Source organism: Arachis stenosperma, chromosome 2 (genome assembly GCF_014773155.1).
Source record: "Arachis stenosperma cultivar V10309 chromosome 2, arast.V10309.gnm1.PFL2, whole genome shotgun sequence".
NCBI lineage: Eukaryota > Viridiplantae > Streptophyta > Magnoliopsida > Fabales > Fabaceae > Arachis > Arachis stenosperma.
This window is the reverse complement of record NC_080378.1, coordinates 588,831-610,042: the sequence shown is the minus strand read 5'-3', so window position 1 is coordinate 610,042 and position 21,212 is coordinate 588,831. Positions and strand designations below refer to the sequence as shown.

At 34.5% G+C, this 21,212-nt stretch overlaps 1 protein-coding gene across 1 annotated transcript; it reads right to left on the bottom strand.

Moving 5' to 3' along the window:
• Positions 1 to 4,562: 4,562 nt before the first annotated feature.
• Positions 4,563 to 7,536, bottom strand: LOC130961350 (probable CoA ligase CCL5). Its single transcript, XM_057887184.1, has 6 exons — positions 6,725 to 7,536; positions 5,910 to 6,380; positions 5,450 to 5,595; positions 5,109 to 5,176; positions 4,920 to 5,022; positions 4,563 to 4,842 (listed from the first exon to the last, which is right to left on the bottom strand). Exons 1-6 carry the CDS (start codon positions 7,464 to 7,466, stop codon positions 4,729 to 4,731), a joined length of 1,644 nt encoding a protein of 547 aa, XP_057743167.1. The 5' UTR covers positions 7,467 to 7,536; the 3' UTR covers positions 4,563 to 4,728.
• Between the last annotated feature and the right edge of the window lie 13,676 nt (positions 7,537 to 21,212).

The window sequence follows — 21,212 nt, the reverse complement described above, 5'->3', positions numbered from 1 at the left end:
TCACTCGTACTTCAATATAAAGAATATGATGATCCGTGACACTCATAATCATTCTTAACTTTATGAACGCGTGCCTGACAACCACTCCCGTTCTATCTGATCTCAACATAGTCATTGGGCGACAGCTTGAGTGTGTATCTCTTGGATCTCTAATCCACGGACCGAGTTCGTGAGCTTAGAACCTTCGTGGTAGAGGCTAGAACCAATTGGCAGCATTTCTGGGATTCGAAAAGTCTAAACCTTGTCTGTGGTATTTCGAGTAGGATCTGGAACGGGATGACTATGATGAGCTTCAAACTCACGAATGTTGGGCGCAGTGACGGTGTGCAAAAGGATAGAGATATCCTATTCCAACACAAGTGAGAACCGACAGATGATTAGCCGTGCGGTAGCTGTACCTGGTATTTTTCATCCGAGACGAGAGATCCGATAGTTGATTAGCCGTATAGAAACCGTGCCTGGTATTTTTCATCCGAGAGGACGGATGGTAGCCATTGACAATGGTGATCCACCAACATACGGCCTGCCATGGAAGGAAGCCATGCGTGTTTGGAGAAGAAGACAGTAGAAAAGCAGAGATTCAGACGACAGAGCATCTCCGGAACCTCAACCTGTTCCTCATTACTGAATCACAAGTATCATTTGTTTCATGTTATTTACTTTTCATAAACAAAATCACTTTTATCACTAATCTACTGACTAAGATTTACAAGATAATCATAGCTTGATTCAAGCCGGCAATCTCCGTGGAATCGATCCTTACTCGTGTAAGGTATTACTTGGACGACCCAATGCACTTGCTGGTTAGTTGCACCGAAGTTGTGAAAAGTGTGATCACAATTCCGTGCACCACAAACTAACAGCAAAATTAAATTAACAACAAGATTATAAAAAACTCTCATGCTTATATACATCTCAAGTTAGAAAACTTTCCATATGCCTGGTTCATATAGAAAATCTCTAAGCTGGTACTTGGACTAAAAGAAAAGAAAATATCAAGTCTTATCCCTCAAAAAATGCTACAAAAGTGAGGAGAAGCAATGTTTAAAGAACAAAGACCATCTTTCCTATATTCTTTTCCACCATCGGGGCACAAGTCGGTAGACATCATCTCAGGAATAATCTCGAGCATCTCCTGTAGGGTCTGAAAACACAAGCTCCTTTGGTACCTCTCTAAATAGAACTCCAGTGGTGGCAGACAAGTCGAGATCCTCCATCTGGGGGGTGGGAGAAGGAAAAGGAAGGGGTGAGAACCTATATGGTTCCCAGTAAGGCGACACCGTGAAAACACATCTCTCTCATGAAACCTAGAGTTCTGCCTCTATCGTAACGACTCGCTTGTTAAGTTTCTCAGCTATTTTCGTATAGCAGACTTTGACATAACTTTATCTTGGCATTTTTCGTTGGGGTTAATGCCACTCCTTATGCTATTCTGTATGACTATTGTTCCTAGGTTACTATCTTAATCCAAGATTTGGAGAAATTGTAATTATAAAACTTTAAAACACAAACCTAAATTTATTCATTAGATTCTTATATATATATACGAAAAAGCTATACATCCATGTAAAAATTATATGGATGGTATCCAAGTACCTTTCACTCCACGCGTTTTACCTCAGTCACACACTCGTTTGTTTTACACGCGCCTCATATAATGTATATAACATAATCCTTATTTTGCGTGATCAACCTTTCTCAACGTAAACCTTTCCATATAATTTATTGTCCTTCACAGAGATGAGATATCTCCCAAACTAGAGGCGTCTAAGTGAGTACATGCCCTAATTTAGATGAGATTTCAATATCAATTCCATTCATATACATTCATTCTTAATTAATTGTCCTTCACAGATATGTGACACCAAAAATTTTAGCAATGTACCATCAGCAGCAGCAATAGCAGCCAGAGTCCCCTATGTAGGCTATACTATTACTGAACTAATAATCCCTTCGAATTGGCCTAGGTATCTTAATCCTCCTCCCCCCGAAGACAAAGAGCTATCTGAGTCAGTACTTGCATGCCCTAATTTATATCTCAATTCAATTCAAATTAACATTTAACACATATTCTTAATCACTTTTCCCTTATTACCCTTTACAGAGAAGAGATACAAAGGATTTTTGAGCGTCGTTGTCATTGGTATATTTTGGCTATGAAACAGTACAATGACACACGAAAGGAAGGGGTTAGTTAATTTTCTTCTCATCTAATTAATAAAAGGTGGAAACTCAGTTGTAGGCAACTCCACGTAAAGTTGATAATTGAGAGCAGTTAGATAAAAATACGACTCGCAACTATCAATTTCACGTGAAATTGACTGCATACAATACTCAAACCTTTTGAAATATTATGAAATAAAGGTCTAAGTTGTCAAGATAATGGACTAGACAAGACACCAACATTTTGTTTCCTTTGTTCCTCTAACATGTATGTTTCCCTGCTGCCACAACACTACAAGCTCCATCACCATTACCCACAACTTGAACTACATCTTCCTTCTACCATGTTGCTTCATGATTTGTTCTTTCACAATTTTAGATGTCCCTTCCTTCCCTTTACTAACAAATGACTCCATTCTCCCCTTATGCACCACCATCTCCATGTCAAAACCCTCAGCATTTTTCGATTTATTCCTATGTGAAACATGTTTCTACTTAATGTAGAGCCTACCTTTTTTCGTTATATTAATGTTTTTTCAAAAAATTCTTCGTTATTATCTATTTTGTAGGAAGATGAGTATAAGATTTCGACGTCCTCGATTCCCAAGAGAATGGTTCAACCTTATATTAGTCTTGGCTTCCTTCATAAGTTGATGTGGGAGGGGAAGCCTATATCAACCGAAAAGTCCGATTCCACTAAGTATTTTTTTGGTGCAGTCCATGAAATGAATCCTGATGAAATGCACGTAGCATATGTCAAACGACTTAAACCAGGTATCTTAAATGAATTTCTCTAGTCTTTTCTCCCTCTTGATAACTTTACTTTTACCATCACGAATTATTGAACACATTGACTCCCCCACCTTTTCTTGGCAGATCGTTTCTTGGATCTTGATCCTGCTCTACTTCCTACACGCTGTGAGAGATGTGATATTAAGGATCATGATGACTTTAGGCAAGTCTGTGTCAATTAACTTTTGTTTTATTTTATTTTTTTCTTTTTACTATAAAGTTTTGTTGTTTTGTAATTGAAGGCAAAGAGATCAGGATTTAGAGATGGACTCGAGTAAGAAATAACAAATTTCTGTTCATATATCGATTGATGTTTCAAACATTTAGTTGTTCTTTTTAAGTCTATCCTTTAATTGTTGCCTCTTCGTTTTTATGTTTTCTTGTGGTGCCAATTGCTTATGTATAAGTACACTTATGCATATTGGTAAAGATTGAATCCCTCTTATTCTTTTCAAGTTCTAACATTGTTCATCTATGTTAAGGCCATTTCTCAAGCGTATCTAAACTAGAAAAAAATATTGCTGGTCCAAACTGTATTTGTTTAAATTCTTTTTAGCAGAATCACACCATCTAGGGACTCCAACCGTTATGAAGGTGGTGGTATGGAAGAAGAGATGCACAAAAAGAAGAATTGTGATGATGCTGGGTGTTATTGAAGATGAGACACCCAAAAAGAAGGCAAATTTTGAATAAGGGCTCGGAGAAGGTGAAGAAGCAATTTCATGCTTTTCTTTGTTTTTATTGTTTTATATTTCTATATATGTGCCAATTCTAGAACAACATTCTTGAGAAAATAATCATGGTGACATTTGGCCAATTTCCATTGTAGCTACAGTTACAGGGCAACCCTTTTGGCAGGAGATGATCAAAGCATATCGTGCAGTAGATATGATCACTGTCAAAGGGTATTGGCCCAGCTAACAACTTTGCTGCATCTTTTAAGCACGTTTTAACATTTGAATGTTTGATTAGTTGCATTATCCTACACGAGATTAATTATCCTGTTAACTCTCCTCAACATTAATATTTCTTTCGGATTTGTGCGTATCTGTTTCTACGAGGAGTGCTAGGACCAGCAAGTTTTGTGATTTGTAGTCATCAATTAGTATTATTGGTGTTTTTAATGAGCAATGTTAGGGGCTAACAATTTTTGTGATTGTTAGCCATCAATGATGATTTGATGGTGAGAGATTGGTGTGAGATTTCATCTAATGGCTCAATAAAACTGCTGGCCCTAGACTTTTCCAATTTTAATAAAAGTGATGGCTTTTAAATTTTTTCTATTTGTTCTTGTTTTTTTCTCTTGCTTATTTAAATTTTAAATACTAAATTCTAAATTTCAATAATATAAAAATAAGACGTTAATTCAAAAGTATATTTAAAAAATTATATTAAACAACATTAATGTGACTTTTCATAAGTAAAAAGTTTAAAAAAAAAGTTGTTGAAGCTTCCCAAACAAACTCGGTGTTAATTAATATTGGCAAAAAATATTAGTCTCTAATATTTTTAATTTTAAACTAATACTATTTTTTTTACTAAAAGTATTATTCCATAACATTCTCGTTTTTAAATTAAGCACTAAGTTGATAATATGATAATTGAAATTTCTTAAAGGAACACTAGATATGAACATTATGTTGAGAAAACAAATTAGGAACATACGTACATTATTACTTTTTATTAATCTCCTGAAAAAAGTATATAAACAAGGCATATTAACTAAAATTGCAGGAGAGCCGTACATATCCCGAATAAAAAAATGTAGTGTTTTCAGAGTTTAGAGGTTGCGAGGTTGATGAGATCCCTCCTTAGAATCTTGCCAGATGGATTTTTGGGTACGGAAGATATAAAAGCGACCTTTCTAATTCTCTTGTATGGAGCCACCTGCATGCATCACACACAAGATATAATGTAACTGAGACGCTCACAAAAAAGGAATGCTTAGTTAATTGGATTCAAACCTGTTTTGCCACAAAATCCATGACTTCCTTCTCCGAAATGCTGCTTCCAGCCTTTCTTACAACATATGCCATTGGAAACTGCCCAGCCTCCTTATCCGGAAACCTGATGCACGGAACATGAATAATGAATGAATTAGAGACAGTATCCAAACGCTGTCTTAGAGATAACAAACGAAACACTAGACTTACGGAATGACAGCAGCATCAGCAATGGCTGGATGTGTGAGCAACAAGGCCTCTAGTTCTGCTGGAGGCACCTAAAATATTGAGAATAGGGGTCAATAACTTTTGTGATTTGTAGTCATCAAATAGCTATCAATGATATTTTTAATAGTGTGAGATTTCATCAAATGATGTAGATTACTCATTTTTTATTTGCTGGTTATATGTTAGCCAAAATTTAATAAAATTGCTAGTCCCTTAAACTTTTTCTAACAACATAATGCATGTGAATGAAATGTAAAATGAAGGTAGAAATTTATTGTCTTCTTATGAAAACAATAATTGACAACAAATATGAAGAGTTATACCTGATATCCCTTGTACTTGATGAGCTCTTTCAACCTATCCACAATAAATATGAAGCCATCATTGTCGATGAAGCAAACATCCCCTGTTCTTAACCATCCTTCTGAATCAAGCGTAGACGCTGTTGCTTCCTCGTTACTGAAATAACCTGCATGCATGCGCCATCACCGTTACTCTTAACACTTTCATCCACTAGTATGTTTCAGCTTTCAACTTTCAATGAATAAAAAGAGACTCATTTTTATGATATATCAATGCGCACGCTATATTATGGTAGGGCCAAGGAATCCACTAGCTCTTAAATCTTAATGATAAATCATAATCAATTCATATTAAGAAATTCCAAGTTTACCCCTCAAAAGGATAAAGAAATTCCAAACTCCAAAAACAGCTAAAACTAAAAACGTAAAAAAAGAGAGAAAAAGTTGACTAGGAAAAGCACTAACTAACCTAGTAACGTACCTTTCATGATGGTGGGACCCCTGAGCCAGAGCTCACCGGTCTGGTTCACGGAAAGGGCGAGCCCGGAGTCAGGGTCGACAATCTTAGCCTGGGTTCCCGGAGAGAGGAGCCCCGCCGTACCGTACCTGCGGCTCTCTTCCAAGGAGTCGGTGGAAGCACCAACTCCGGTGGACTCCGTCAAGCCATAACCCTGAAGAATGGTCACGTTCGGATACTTCTCCACGAAGCCTTCTATCACCTCTTTACTCAGCGGAGCTCCACCCGAAAGCACCGAATGCAAAGACCTCAAATCATACTTCCCCTTAATAGCGTCAGCGTTGTTGAGCATCGCTACCAGAATCGGCGGCACCAGCGGCAGGTACGTCGCCTTGTACCTCTCTATCGCCGACAACATGTCGTGCATCTCGAACTTTGACAGCACCACGATTGTCGCCCCCGCCGCCAGAAGTCCCGTCGCAAACGCCACCAACCCTGTTATTAACACCGTTAGTTTCTAACTTTCTATTTATCTTTTATTTTCTACTCAATGCAATTAAGAATTAATTTGTCGCAGATTTTGGAGTTCTATTTAAAGTTCTGTTACTAATTAATAATTTATCCTAACACTCATTTAAGACGAAGAATAATCTGGTATTCGGCTTAATTAAGCAAGTGTTAGACTATTTAATTATAACTCAAATGATATAATTTTTCAATATTCATTTAAAGGCCGTGAATTCAAGTGTTAGATTCAAATTTCACGGTATATGCATGCAATAATTTGTTACCTAAGAATACCTTCTAAAGAAAAAATAGAGTGAGTTAGCAGTTACTACCGTATATATGGAACATTGGGACAGTGCAGATGAAGGTCTGGCCCTCTTCGATGTTGAATCTGCCGAGAACGATCTGCACCATAGCCATGAGGTTGAGGTGAGAAGACACGACGCCCTTGCTGGGCCCGGTGGTGCCGGAAGAGTAGAGCAGGGTGGCCGTGTCGTCCTGGTTGACTCGCTCTTTGACTCGGCTTGAGCTGCTTTCTTTCTCCATCATGCTGCTGAGGGTGGTGACGGCTGAAGGGAAGCTGCTGCTGGTGTCGGCCTCCATGAGGATGATCGGGAGCGAGGGGGAGGCGGCGGCGATTTTCGAGGCTAGAGGAGGGATGGCGAAGGCGATGCGAGGCTTGGAGTCGTTGATTTGCTTGCGGATTTCGGCGGCGGTGTTGAGAGGGTTGGTGGTGGTGATGATGGCGCCGAGGGACATGACGGCCAGGCAGACGACGGGGAAGTAGATGCTGTTTGGGGAGAGGAGGAGAACGACGTTGCCCTTGCGGATGCCGATGTCGTAGAGGGAGGAGGCGACGGCGTCCACAGCTCGCCAGAGTTGGTGGAAGGTGAAGTGGTTGCCGGTGGCGGCGTCGATGAAGGCGATCCTGCCATGGTGGGCGTGTGATGAGATGAAGGTGGTAACATCCAAGGAGGGGTTCTGTGGGAGTGGAAGTGGCTTCCTTTTGCTGTAGAAGACTGAGTTTGAGCTGCAGAACCCACTTCTTGGATCTATATCTCTTCCTTCCTCCATTTTTGATCGCTCTCTCTTTCTTTCTTTCTTTCTTTTTTTTGTTTCTGTTATCAGATTATTAAATAAGGGAATAATTTATATTCTTACTTTGGGAATTGAGATCCAATCAAATTAAGTACCACGTTATTCATATGTCTCGTTACTATATATATTCACTTCTTTTCATACTAACATTACTTTTATTGTGTGTTTTTTATTGAATAAAAAAATATTCTGTGCTATGCATGTGGAAATTTTTATTCATACAAAGAAAATACCTTATTATTTTATTCACAATGAACAGGTAATTAATTGCAGAATATTTGTTATGATATTTAAGTTTTAAAAATATTATTTATATACTAAAATTAGTTACTAATATATTTATATATAAATATATATAATTTAATTTATTTTTTATGTATATTTATATTTAATATATATTTTATACTAATAATTAATTTTAATGATTAATTTTAATTTACATATAGCATAATTCTATAATTTTACTTATACAGTTTAAAAGTAAAAGAATGAATATCATGTTCCTCTATTTTTAGACAAATTAAATTATTATTAGCAGCTATTTAGGTAGGTGCACCTGTGATCCGTGGACTGTGGTTGTTAAAACTTTGACTCTTCCAAGTTAGAGAGTGGACCGACCAATTAAATGCCCACATTCATATTTAAATATTAAATAAAATGATAAATAAATCAAAAAAAATTATATTTTAAATAAATTAATTTTTTAAAAAAATATTAATAAAATTAATTATGATTATAAACATAGATAAATTAGTTAAATTAATATTTTTTACTTTAATTATAAAAATATTTTAGAAGTAACGTATCTATATTTATTATTTTATTAGTATTTTTTAAGAGAATAATGTATCTTAAATATATACATACTGAGCAGGGAGTCACCAAAAAAAAATACTGAGCAGGGAACCATGAAGACGGAAAGGCCAGAGACGTGGTCACTTTTGTTTCCTCATTTAAGTTTGTCATAAAAAAAATTCGTTATAATATAATAGAATTGAATAATTGGAATAAATTAAATTTTTAATCAATTGTTATGTTTAAAATGAAGAAAAATATCAGAAGACCAATGTTTTTTTTAATATTAGTCAATTTGACCAACATTTTATTTGTATATATCTAAACTTTCAAATTTAAAATTTATATTAAATATTTAGAATGTTACTCAATTTTATTAGTTATATAGTATATTACTCTAAAATGAATTATATAAAATTAATATAACTTTATTTTTATATTTGAAATGATTTCTTATTTTAGAATAACACATACAAAAAAATTTGTCAATATAAGATAAAATTAATGAGCTTTTGTGTATGGATTTTAATATGCAAGATGTTGGAGCTCTTATCAACAAAGTTCTATCTATATATATATATATATATATATATATATATATATATATATATATATATAAAGGGGAGTTTTTTGATGACCAAGATAATAATGTTTAAAAGTAGCTAAAGATTGACTCACAAATTAAAAGTTAACATGTGAAATGATTGAATATAGTAAAAAATATTCTAAGAATATGTTTTTGTGAATTATATTAAAAATGAAAAAAACTAAGTTATAAAAAAAATATAAATACATGGAAGGCAAAAAAAAAAGAAAAAAAAAGAAAAAACTGAAAAGTTAATAAAAATGGGATTTATTTAAATAAATTAAATAAATACTTTATTTATTGGAATAAATAATTATAAAAATTACTACAAAAATACATCTCCCATCTTATCTCGTTTATTTATACTGTAAACAATATAATTATGAATATATTTTGTTTGTATTGTAAATGATATATATAAAATTTGAAAAAGTACACGTATTTCGTTTATCATGTAAACAAGATACATTTCAAATGATCCCGTTTACCGTGTAAACAAGATATGTCGTATGTGTATTTATAAATATAAAAATATTAATAATTTAAATTAGACCAAACTCTTAAAATGTGACGTTTCAAATAATAGGAGAAATAGGCGGTTTCAAATAATAGGGAAGAGGGACTATTTCAAAATAACAAAGAAGATAGGTGGGTTGGTTTCTAAGAAAATAATGTGTTCATTTTAAATGGACAGTTTAAAATGACGTGATAGGTACAGTCGCCCATTAATTAATTAGTTAGTTAAAACCGTTTATCTTCTTTGTTATTTTAAAACTGTTCATCTTTCCTATTATTTGAAACTGCCTATTTTCTCTATTATTTGAAACGTTTCATTTTAAGAGTTTGGTCTAATTTAAATTATTAATATTTTTTATTATTTTTTAAAATAATATTTTTATATTTACAAATACACACATCTCGTTTACATTGTAAACGAGATCATTATGAATATTTATACCGTAAACGAGATAGGTGTATTTTTTCAAATTCCATATATCTAAATTTATAGTGTAAACGAAATATATTCATAATTATATCATTTACAGTGTAAATAAACGAGATAAGATTGGAAGACGTATTTTTGTAATAATTTTATAGTTATTTATTTCAATAAATAAAATATTTATTTAATTTATTTAAATAAAAAATCTCAATTTTATTAACTTCACATTTTTTTATTTCTTTTTTTTTCTTTTATATATATATATATTCTATAACTTAGCTTTTTTCATTTTTAACGTAATTCACAAAAGCATATTCCTAAAATGTTTTTCATTATATTCAACCATTTCACATGTTAACTTTTAATTTGTGAGTCAATTTTTGGCCATCTTTAGGCACCATTGTCTTGGTTACCAAAGAACTCCCCTATATATAATTGTTCCACATTCATATAAAAAAGGGTAAAAAACCATAATAAGCCAACTGGCTCAAAAAATAACGTAAATACGCCAAAGCAAAAATCGTTTCAGCAATAAGCCAGACCGCATTTTTATATAATTCGAACCAGCTTGGTTCGAACTAGAAATGGTAGTAATTCGAACCAGGGTGGTTCGAATTAGGTTATTTTATTTGTTAATAAATCGAACCAACCTGGTTCGAATTATGAATGAATGTAATTCGAACCAAGGTGGTTCGAATTAGGTTATTTTATTTGTTAATAAATCGAACCAACCTGGTTCGAATTATGAATGAATGTAATTCGAACCAAGGTGGTTCGAATTATAGGGAGAAAGGGTTTTCCGTGTAAATCGAACCGGGCTGGTTCGAATTACACAAATCATAGGTCGAACCAGACCGGTTTGAATTAGGGTGAGACTGACTGAGCTGTTTATCTATGGACGAGGCAGATCCGAATCGGCCAAAGAGGTATTATTTAAAGACAATAATTAAAATAAAATATTATTCAGTAATAAAAATTAAATATTGGAAAGTGTCCAAACTATGGAAAAAAAAGTACAAACCACTATCATACATGATTGAACTTTAAAGAAAAAAATACATGAAACATGACTCATCTAAACAGATGCGACCCAGTGCCACAGCGAGGGGGTACCCGTGCCCTCTGACCTCGGCGGATCAACGGCTCCACATCCTCGATGTCATCCTCGTCATCCGGTGGGGCAGGCTGTGCTGGTGGCGCAACATGCAGGGGTGTCGCCGAAATCCCTGCGACAGACTGTGATGCAGCGGTGAAGGCGGATGGAGGAGTACCTCCGAGACGGAACTGGTGACCAGCGGATGAGGATGGAGGCTCATTCAGATCAACATCTAACGGGGCCTGTGTGCCTGAGGTCTGACCACCACTGCGCGGAGTGGCCTCCCCCTGCATGATGGCGCTGATCTCGTCAAGGAAGCGTGGACTCCCGAAGTCCCCAACAAGCGTGTCTGACCCAATGAAGTCTGACCACTGTGATCCGGGGATGCGCCAAGGTGTCCCCCCCTGCTCAGGCTGGTCATCGGCTGGCACACCAACGAAGTAATCTCCAAGAGGGCCTGATCCAAGTACAGCATCACCTGTGTAAGCCCCGGCACCCATCCCTGTACCATACAACTCACCTGCATGACCATGATCGTGTGTGGTAGTACCAGCAGATGCAGCAGCCCCTGAACCACCCCCACCAACGGGCCGATGCTGATCGTCGGTGTCGTCCCGATGGTCAGGACGACCCCTCGCCCTACCTCGCCGGCCTCGTCCTCCGCCTCTAGCGGGACCGGCGTCGTAATCATCGTGCACACCAAGGTCAGGGAACCTCCACTCACGCTGGCTCCTCCGTGTCCCCACACCCATCCTCCTATCAACCCTACGCCTGTCCGGCACGTCCTCCTGACGATCCATGTCAGGAACTCGCCCCGGACCCCGCTGTGAGGCCTCTAATGGAATAGGAACTGCTCTAGGATCCCCCAACTGCGACTCCGGAGACAAGAACCTCTTACCATACTGACGCCACCAGTCAAGGAACGCATGCGAAGGACCGGGGTCGCCTACAACGTCGAACCTCAGCACACAGTCCTGACGAGAGTCCCAAAGGAGATGCCACCTCTGCAAAGTAGACGGGAACCATCGATCGCCGCCTCTGCCGTCCTTGGACATCAAAAAGTCAATGTTCAGGGCGGGATGCGGAATGGGCTGAACCCCACCAAACTGCGGAAGAACACGATCTATCTGATGCCACTCTATCACAGCAAAGTAGATCAGCGCCGTCACAGAGCGCCACAACGCCATATGCCGAGGCTCCAAAACCTCTGGATGCACAACCTGAAGTACGTCCGGAGTAGTATACGGCATCCATAGAAACTGCAAAAGGAACTCACCCTTGTCAGGGCAACTTTATCACACAACTAGAAATGCTAGATTCTAAAAGGAGACTTGTTAAGTAGCATACTCACCTCCCCATCCTGTAACATGTCTATCCTGAGCCTCCACATCTCCACTCTAGGACCCTTCTCGCTCCCGGAAGGGTTGTAACCTGACCATCTGCACCATACACATTTGTTACATGAACAGAAATATTAATGACTACGCAGTTATGTATGTCAAATTGAAATAGAGAAGGCATAGTATAGTACCTGGATGCCAATGGCCAGCTCGACTCCTCATATCCTGCTGGCCTAAATCGAGGAAAGCGCCAAAAGATCCAAGACTGGAGCAGCTGAAGCGGGCCCGCTAACTTGACCACATGTCTGTTTGCCACTCGGCACATGCACCGGTACAACCAAGCCAGTGCGGCGGAACCCCAGCTGTAGGTACCCATCTCCTCCAGCCTAGCTACGTACGGGAGCCATCTGATGTGAATCCGGTTCCCGGACTTGTCCGCAAACAGCTGCGTGCCCAACAACATCATGATGTACGCACGGGCATAACGGCGCACAGTCTCATCATCAGCATCCTCAGGGCACTCCCCGAAGGTCTCCTGAAACCAGCTGCAGTTCACTGCGTACTTCTGAACCTGGCTGGGAGGAGGTATAACTCCGAGCAACTCCTGGAACCAGACCCAGGCTGGACGGCCACCCTCGATGTATATATGGAACTCGGACAAGCACCCGCTCACGTAACGGCCGTCCACTGGCAAACCCAGCTGGTATGCCACGTCCTGGAGTGTGATGGTGCACTCTCCGAACGGCATGTGGAACGTGTGCGTCTCTGGACGCCATCGCTCTACGAAAGCACTGACAAGAGCCTCGTCTAGCCGGAACCATCGGTCGTTCAGCCTTGCAAGATGGTATAGACCTGCCATCTGCAAGTACGGAACGTATCTGTCATCAAGTCGCATGCCCTGCTGCCGCCGCATGCTCCTAATGCATCGCTGGGGCTGCTCACAAAATGAAACGCTCAGTTAGAACCGGCTTGAAATCCAACCACAACCATAAGCAGCATCATAAATCATCAACATACCATTCTGCTAAATAAGACCGCATAACATTACATGAAAGATAACCATAATAAGAAAACAAATCCATAGACCGCACAACTAAACCGCATAAATAAACCAGCCTAACGAGAATCACCTACCCTAAACCACTAACATAAACCGTTTGCATAAACCACTCGCAAAAACCGCTAACACAAACCACCAACATAAACCACCAACAGAAACCACTAACAGAAACCACTAACTTAAACCACTAGCATAAACCACTAACAAAAACTACTAACATTACCCACCTACATAAACCACTAACATAAACCACTAACATAAACCACCATCTAACCCACATGCAAAACCACTAACATAAACCACCAACAGAAACCATTAACTTAAACCACTAGCATAAACCACTAACTTAAACTACTAACATAAACCACCTACATAAACCACTAACATAAACCACTAACATAAACCACCATCTAACCCACATGCAAAACCACTAAGGCACAAATACCGCTAGAATAAAAAATATTTCCGTACTAACCTCCTCCTCGATGACCCCGGCTATATGAGCGACTCCGTCCAACCGATATAACCGTGCCGGATCGTCCCCAATGAGCAGAGTATTCCGTTCAGCTATTATTCGGAGAGAATCTCGGTCGTTTTCTCTGAGATTTTGTTGGGTAGGGGGGAGGAATAAGAGTTCGAATGAGGGTGATTCGAACTCCTTATATAGCCGAATCAAGAGTAATTCGAACCACCTTGGTTCGATTTATGAAGGAGAGTAATTCGAACCAGCTTGGTTCGAATTACATGCTTTGCAATGGTAGTAGTTCGAACTAGCCTAGTTCGAATTATGTGTGAGTGAAGTTCGAACCACCTTGGTTCGAATTACGTTGAAATAACAACCTCTAATTCGAACCACCCTGGTTCGAATTACTACCATTTTGAGTTCGAACCAAGCTGGTTCGAATTATATAAAAATGCGGTCTGGCTTATTGATGAAACGATTTTTGCTTTGGCGTATTTACGTTATTTTTCCACTCATTTGGCTTAATATGGTTTTTTACCCTATAAAAAATGTATCCAAATTATCCAAGTAATATTAGTCAAACGCGCTCTCTTCCCCCCCTCATTCGTTTGTCATACACGCGCTACATATAACGTGCTGTAACTTAAAACTTTGCTCAATATAAAGCTTCTGCTGCAATGTAAACCTTTTTCTCTGTTTGCGTCTTTTCTTCGCGTTCTTCCTTTTTGATATACATTGCTTTCATCGTTTTCCTCTGGTCCGTTCATCTTCTCGTTTTCTTCTTTCGATCTGGTTATATTGTATTTATCTTCTTCCTATTCTTCTTCTGAAACGAATCAAACTAACGAAGTTTGAATTATTCAATTTTGAATCGAATTGAATGGAATGCAATTGTTAATTTAAATTGAATTGAATTTGAATTGAATGAACGGAGGTGTACTGAATTGAATTGATAATCTATAAATTGTAGGCAGAGCTGTTTGAATTTGATTTTATATAATGGATTATGTTTCGTTCACTCGATACTATACAATTGTTTCACCATGAGTACGCGTTCGGTTCATTATGCAGAAAGCTGTTCGAATTTAATTTCATATAATGGATTATGTTTCGTTCACTCAATACTATACAATTGTTTTACCATGAGTACGTGTTTCGGTTCATTATGCAGAAAGTTATTCGAATTTGATTTTATAATGGATTATGTTTCGTTCACTCAATACTATACAATTATTTCACGACGAGTACGTGTTCGGTTCATTATGTAGAAAGATGTTCGAGTTTGAATTTATATAATGGATAATGTTCCATTCATTTAGTACTATACAATTGTTTCACCATAATAACATGTTCGGTTCATTTCTGTTCTACACAATTCAAAACTCTTCTTCTTCACTTTCTACTGCTTCTTCACCAGAAAGAGAAAGAGAAAAAGACAAAAAAATACAGCAACAACAACAACAAAAGAATTACGATAAGGAGAAAACACGTGAAGAAGAAGAAACGCGAAAAAGAAGAAGACGAAGAAGAATACAGAATACACTCTATGCGTAAACGAACGTGAGAAGAAGAATAAGAGAAAAAGCGTTGGGCAAGAGCGATTTCGTATGTGTTAGGCACGTGTATTTCACGTTTCATTTAATAATATTGGATTTTTTTAGTGTTAAGCTAATTTGGATGAACTTGAATACAAAATTACATGGATGTGTAGCATGACTATATATATTTAAAAAAAAGAGTTAAACAAGAAATTAAAGTGAATTTTCTGAACTGATTTTTTTTCACAATATAAAACTAAAATTACAGCTAAATGTACTATTTTCAAATAAAAATAGAAGATCGAAAACAACTTCAAAAATTTTTAAGATGTATAAATTATATATCTGATTAAGGTTATTGTAAAAATTATAACATAACAAACAAAAGAGTATATTTCCAAAAATAAATTTTAAAAATATTGAAAATGGAGAAATGATAGTTTACAAATCCAAAAAATATGGATGAAACTATGTAAAAATCTATTAAATCTTTTGTTTCCAAAAAAGTAACTATATTTAATCGTCAAACAGATGCTTCAAATATAACTTGGTCATATTATGTAAAAGTAAAACTAATCGATAAAAATTCAAGAAGACAAATAAACACAAATTTACAAATTTTAGAATAAATATTCAACTCAGTACCTGTTTATTTTTTAACAGAGATATTTATAAAAAAGAAAAAAGACATTTTGACCATTAATAAAATTATTTTGGAATAATACAATTCTTTTACTAAAACATTCGTTAAATAGTAATAAAAATTAATATTATAAGAGTTTTATTTATAAATTTATGATAATTTTAAATCTTACAAAATTCTTTCCAATAATAAGATCAACTACTATCACTATTATTACTACCATTTTTGTCATCATTATATTATAACTTCTATTTCTATTACTTCAATTCTGTAATTATATTTTATTATCATTGTTATCTCTTGTATTACCATCAACACCAATAACAACACTATTAATATTATTATTCTCTTCTTGTATGACGCTATTTTTTTTTTTAAGATTTTTATATTGTAATTATTTTTTCTTTTTATAACATTATTCTCAACAATAGCTACTATTAGATTAATAATGGCGTGCGTTCGGACTTCTTCTCTATCTTTTCTGTGGAATAGAAACAGGCTTGAAAGCTTTGCTCCTAAAAGAGGGAGCTTACTCTTACCTAGGACGCATCTATGAGCTGGAAGAGTATTTGCAAAGCTTAAAAATGGTTGCAATATGGTTTCAGTTGGAATACTAGTTCTCTAGAACAAGTTTTATGGTTTTATGAGTGGTAGGCAGAGTATCCTTTGGCAAATAAGGTGCTTTACTTGCAGTGAGTATGTGTGGGACAATGGGGCATGGGCAATGGAATTTGGATGATCTTTATATTCATATATATCCCTTGATATTAAACAACGCATTTTCATCTACACTCCAGATAATCATTTTGGGAAATGTGCTTATTGGTTTTGGACATACTCTTCTTCTAAGATTTATTCTTTGAGCTATGGATATTTATGGCTTTGTAAAACACGTTATGATCGGGAGGATTGTGGTGATTGACTTTTGATATAGAAATCATCAAAAGTTTCTAAGAAATTCAAGATGCTCCTCTAATTTTGTCTTTATGATGTCATTTCTACTTCTGATTTTCTCTTCAAGTGAGGTATGTCTAACTCTAATCTCTGTCTTTACTGTCGTCTAAGACTGAAAACTATTCTTTGTTGTTTATGGGATTGTCCAAAAAAAAGTTCGGTTTGACATAGATTACACTTCAATTTAACTTGTGACATTATCTTGTCTTGGATTCTTCAAGGGAAGAAAAGTCACGAGTTGTTGTTCTTGACGGATTTTTTTGGTAGATTTGACGAGAGTGAAATAATAACATCTTTAATTCAAATGATCTGTGGAGTATTGATAAAGTGATATTTCTTATTCACTCTTCGGTTAAAGAACTACATAAAATTGACACCTTTCAATAGACTTATACTCCTTCTTTTTTTTTTATTTTAATATGATCTCCTGTCCAAAATCGATCAAGGTGAATTGTGATGATAGTAGTTTTGGATATATGATTAGTTTTGGTTGTGTCTTGCTTAATTGTTGGAGTGCTTGGTTGAGGTCTATGCTTTATAGTGAACTTTGTGCGATTTAGAAGTAAGGCCGACAATCTATACCTTATCCATGGGTATCCAACCCGGACCAATCTATTCGGGTAGGGTTGTTTACCCTATCCACTGGGTAGGGTAGGGTACGGGTTCAGGGTATACCCTATTTTATTCTACCTGCACCTCTAATATATTATATAATATATATATATATATAAAAGTTATGTATGTAGTGAAGAAAATGAGTGTTGAATTCACAATATTTCTTTTATAAAAATTTAAAATAACGACTAAACAAATTGATGATCATATTATTTGTAATTTTATGTTAGATTTCAAGATTTTATTATTTTAAATTTTAAGTTGAACTTAGTTTTTATTTTCTATTTTATTAATATGTATAAAATTTGGAATGATTGAATTTTATATTTGCTTAAATTTTTTTTATTTTTCTACGAATAAGATCGGGTAGGGTAGGGTTTAGAATTTTAAGGTGTGAGTAAGAGTAGAATTGAGAAATTCTCAATTTGTAGATAGAATATGGTAGAATTTAAAAAAAAAATCACTCTACAGAATTAGAATAGAGTCAAAACCTTATCTTATTCTACTCATTCTCATTCCTAAAGACTTAATCTTAACATAAAAAGTGAAATGTTAAAATGTTATCCGTAAAACCAATTGTCCAAAAGCCTATATTCTTATTACCGACAAAAATATTGCTGGTCAAAGCACACATCACGACTTGATAAGCAAGATTTTGAATGTTATGAAATGGAGATTGAAAGTGGAAATTAATTTGATACAAAGGAATCCCAACTGCATTACGGATTATATGACCAAATTTGCAACTACCAATGAGATTTTGATCAAATGGGATGGTTAGTTGCTAATTAGTATTAATTAGCATTATTTAGCATATCTGAATATTTATTATAAGATATTACGTTTTTATTATTTCGATTCTCTTAACACTTATAAATACTTTTTTATATTATATAATTTTAGACAATTAAAATACTCTCAATAATACATAAATTATTTATCCAATTTAATCGTATCTAACCGTTGCAAAAAGACTTTGCTCCTATGACCTTGGCTTAGCTGGCTCGTCCACATTTATTTATTTTTTCTTTTGTTTAATCTCTAATTACCAAAAAAAATTCTTGGCCAAAAAAATGAAATTTTCTCTAATTTTTATTTCTATATATTAGAACTTATGCTTCTCGTATTGAACTTATTATGAATTTTGTAAACCATTATGTAAAACTCATATCCATAAATTTAACTTCTCAATTGAATTATATTTTGATTGAATCGTTAATGATGTCTTGGGTTGAATGTGCAATCCAATTTTCAGAATCATAGGTCCATGCAAATAACCTTATTCTCTGAGAAAAGAATTTATATATTCGTTCTTGACTGTACCATTATTATTCACAAGTCACAACAAGCATAATATAATACATGTGTCATTGTGTGGGGGATAAAGAGAGAGAATGAGTGGATTGTTTTCCCATTTGTCACATGAAAAGGAAGGGATGAGAGGTATTCAAAATGTGGGCACAGAAAACAGATGGATCCATTCCAGCATTGAATTAAACCCTGCAGCAGCATAAGGATTGAATGGTCCAATCCTTTTTTATCAAAAAAGCAAAGAAAGAAAGAAAATTATATAGTCCATTTTTTTTAAGAGTAAAGCTAGGAACCAAAAGCATATCAGTCAAAACCCAGCCAAATACCTTTGGATGAATTCAAAATCTCTACGAATTAATATATATGGATGTTTCTTCTACTAAGTATCAGAATGTTTCTTTTTCATATTAAATGGATGTTCTTTTATATATTTTTCGAATTTGTGATTGTTGGAGGTGGATAAGTTAATGTGAGAGAAAAGAAGAAGGTTTTTATAGGTTTTAATTAGGTTTAGTTAATTAATTAATTATTAATATAATTTTGTTTAGTTTTTGGCTGATAAGCTTTTGGTTCCTTATACTTTTCCTTTTTTTAATACATTTTTACATGTTATTTTCAATGAAGCCATATGCCACTATGTGCCTAAGGCATTATGTTATTTTTTACCCAGACAATGTCCTAAATTACATAATGGCCTTGCAAGAAATGTTTGGTGACCCTTTTCTTTTAAATATGAATGAAAACCAAAATGGAAATACATTTTGCTAAACCTATTAAGTTAAATGCAAAAAATGTATGATGAGTAGTTTATAGGCTTCTTGTTAGAAAGAATTAGAAATGGTAATTTTTAGCTATGGTTTCTATAGGATGTAAACACACTAGTTTTGGTATTAAAACTTAAAATAATTCAAAACTATTATACATAACTCAAATTATATTGGATTTAACTGGTATATAGTATCAATATATTTTTTTTTCAAAAATGCTATTTGTATATTAAAATCAGTTACAAATATATTGGTGTATAAATATATGTGTAGTTTAATTTATTTTTAATATGTATTTATATTTCAACATGTATTTTATATTAGTAGTTGATTTTAGTAGCTGATTTTAGTGTACATGTAACATTATTTATTTATTTTTTTATATGTGCATATAATTAAATTTTGTCATACCAATAAAAATACTTAACTCAATTATTCATTATTTTAAAAGTGTTAATGCATAGTAATTAAACCCAATAATTAATTACTATTGTGTACCTATTGAGTACATCTTGAATCTTAAGACATTGCACATTCTTTAGTTACAAGGGTTTTGACTAATGAGTTGCCTAATAATTCTAAATTAGTATCTTTTGTTTCCTGACAAAACATGTTGTCAACAAGAGTTATCATGGGAGATAATCAAGTACAATGTATTGAGCAAAGTCAAAAATTTGGTCATCAATATAATTAAAGTGGCTCTAGAACTTGAAACTTTCTACTAGCTTTAGGATTAATTTTTTTTAGTCTTAAAAATGTATTAATTTCTTTCACTATATCTAGTCGTTCAATATTTTTTTTTATTGGATACAATATAGTAATGCCAAATTAGTTAATTTCATAGGGTCCAATATCACATTAGTGAAAGAGAATTCCTTAATTTGGTAAAAAAAGAAATTAATACAAAAAATTTTTTAGTGCTTATTTAGGTGTTATTATTTTAATAAAAAAATATTTTTTAATAATTTTTTTAACGTGTTTGACAAATTTCTAATAATAAAAATAAAAATATTAGAAAAATAAAAAATATCTTTTTTTAAAAAGTTGTAATTTACATCTTTTTTTAAAAGATTTTTTTCTTTAAAAAAGATATTTTTTCATGTAATAAATAAACAAAAAAATACTTTTATATTGTTATATCCAAACATAATTAATAGATAAAAAAATCCTTTTGTATGAGATATCCAAACATAAAATTACTTTTACTTTTTATAAGATCTTTTAAAAAAGAATAAAATATCGTTTTTGTCCCCAACGTTTGGGTAAGTCCTATTTGTGTCCCTAACATTTAAATCATACTATTTGTATCCCTAACGTTTTTAAAAGTGATTTAATGTTATCCTACTATCAATTATACTAACAAATCAGATTATATTTTTCAATTATTCTCACTTGGATGTATTCATTATCAATTAGGTCTTATTTGGATGTGTTTGATTTTAATATTATATCCCCTCTTTATGTTTAGATTCAATTATCTCCTTAGAAAAGTGAATTATGTAAATGTTGTAGGAATTAGTTTCAACTTTTGATGAGTTATTTTTCGGAGTGGATCATCGATTCTATCCCAGACATTTGTATTCTAACTTCAAAAAAAGATTTTTAAAACTC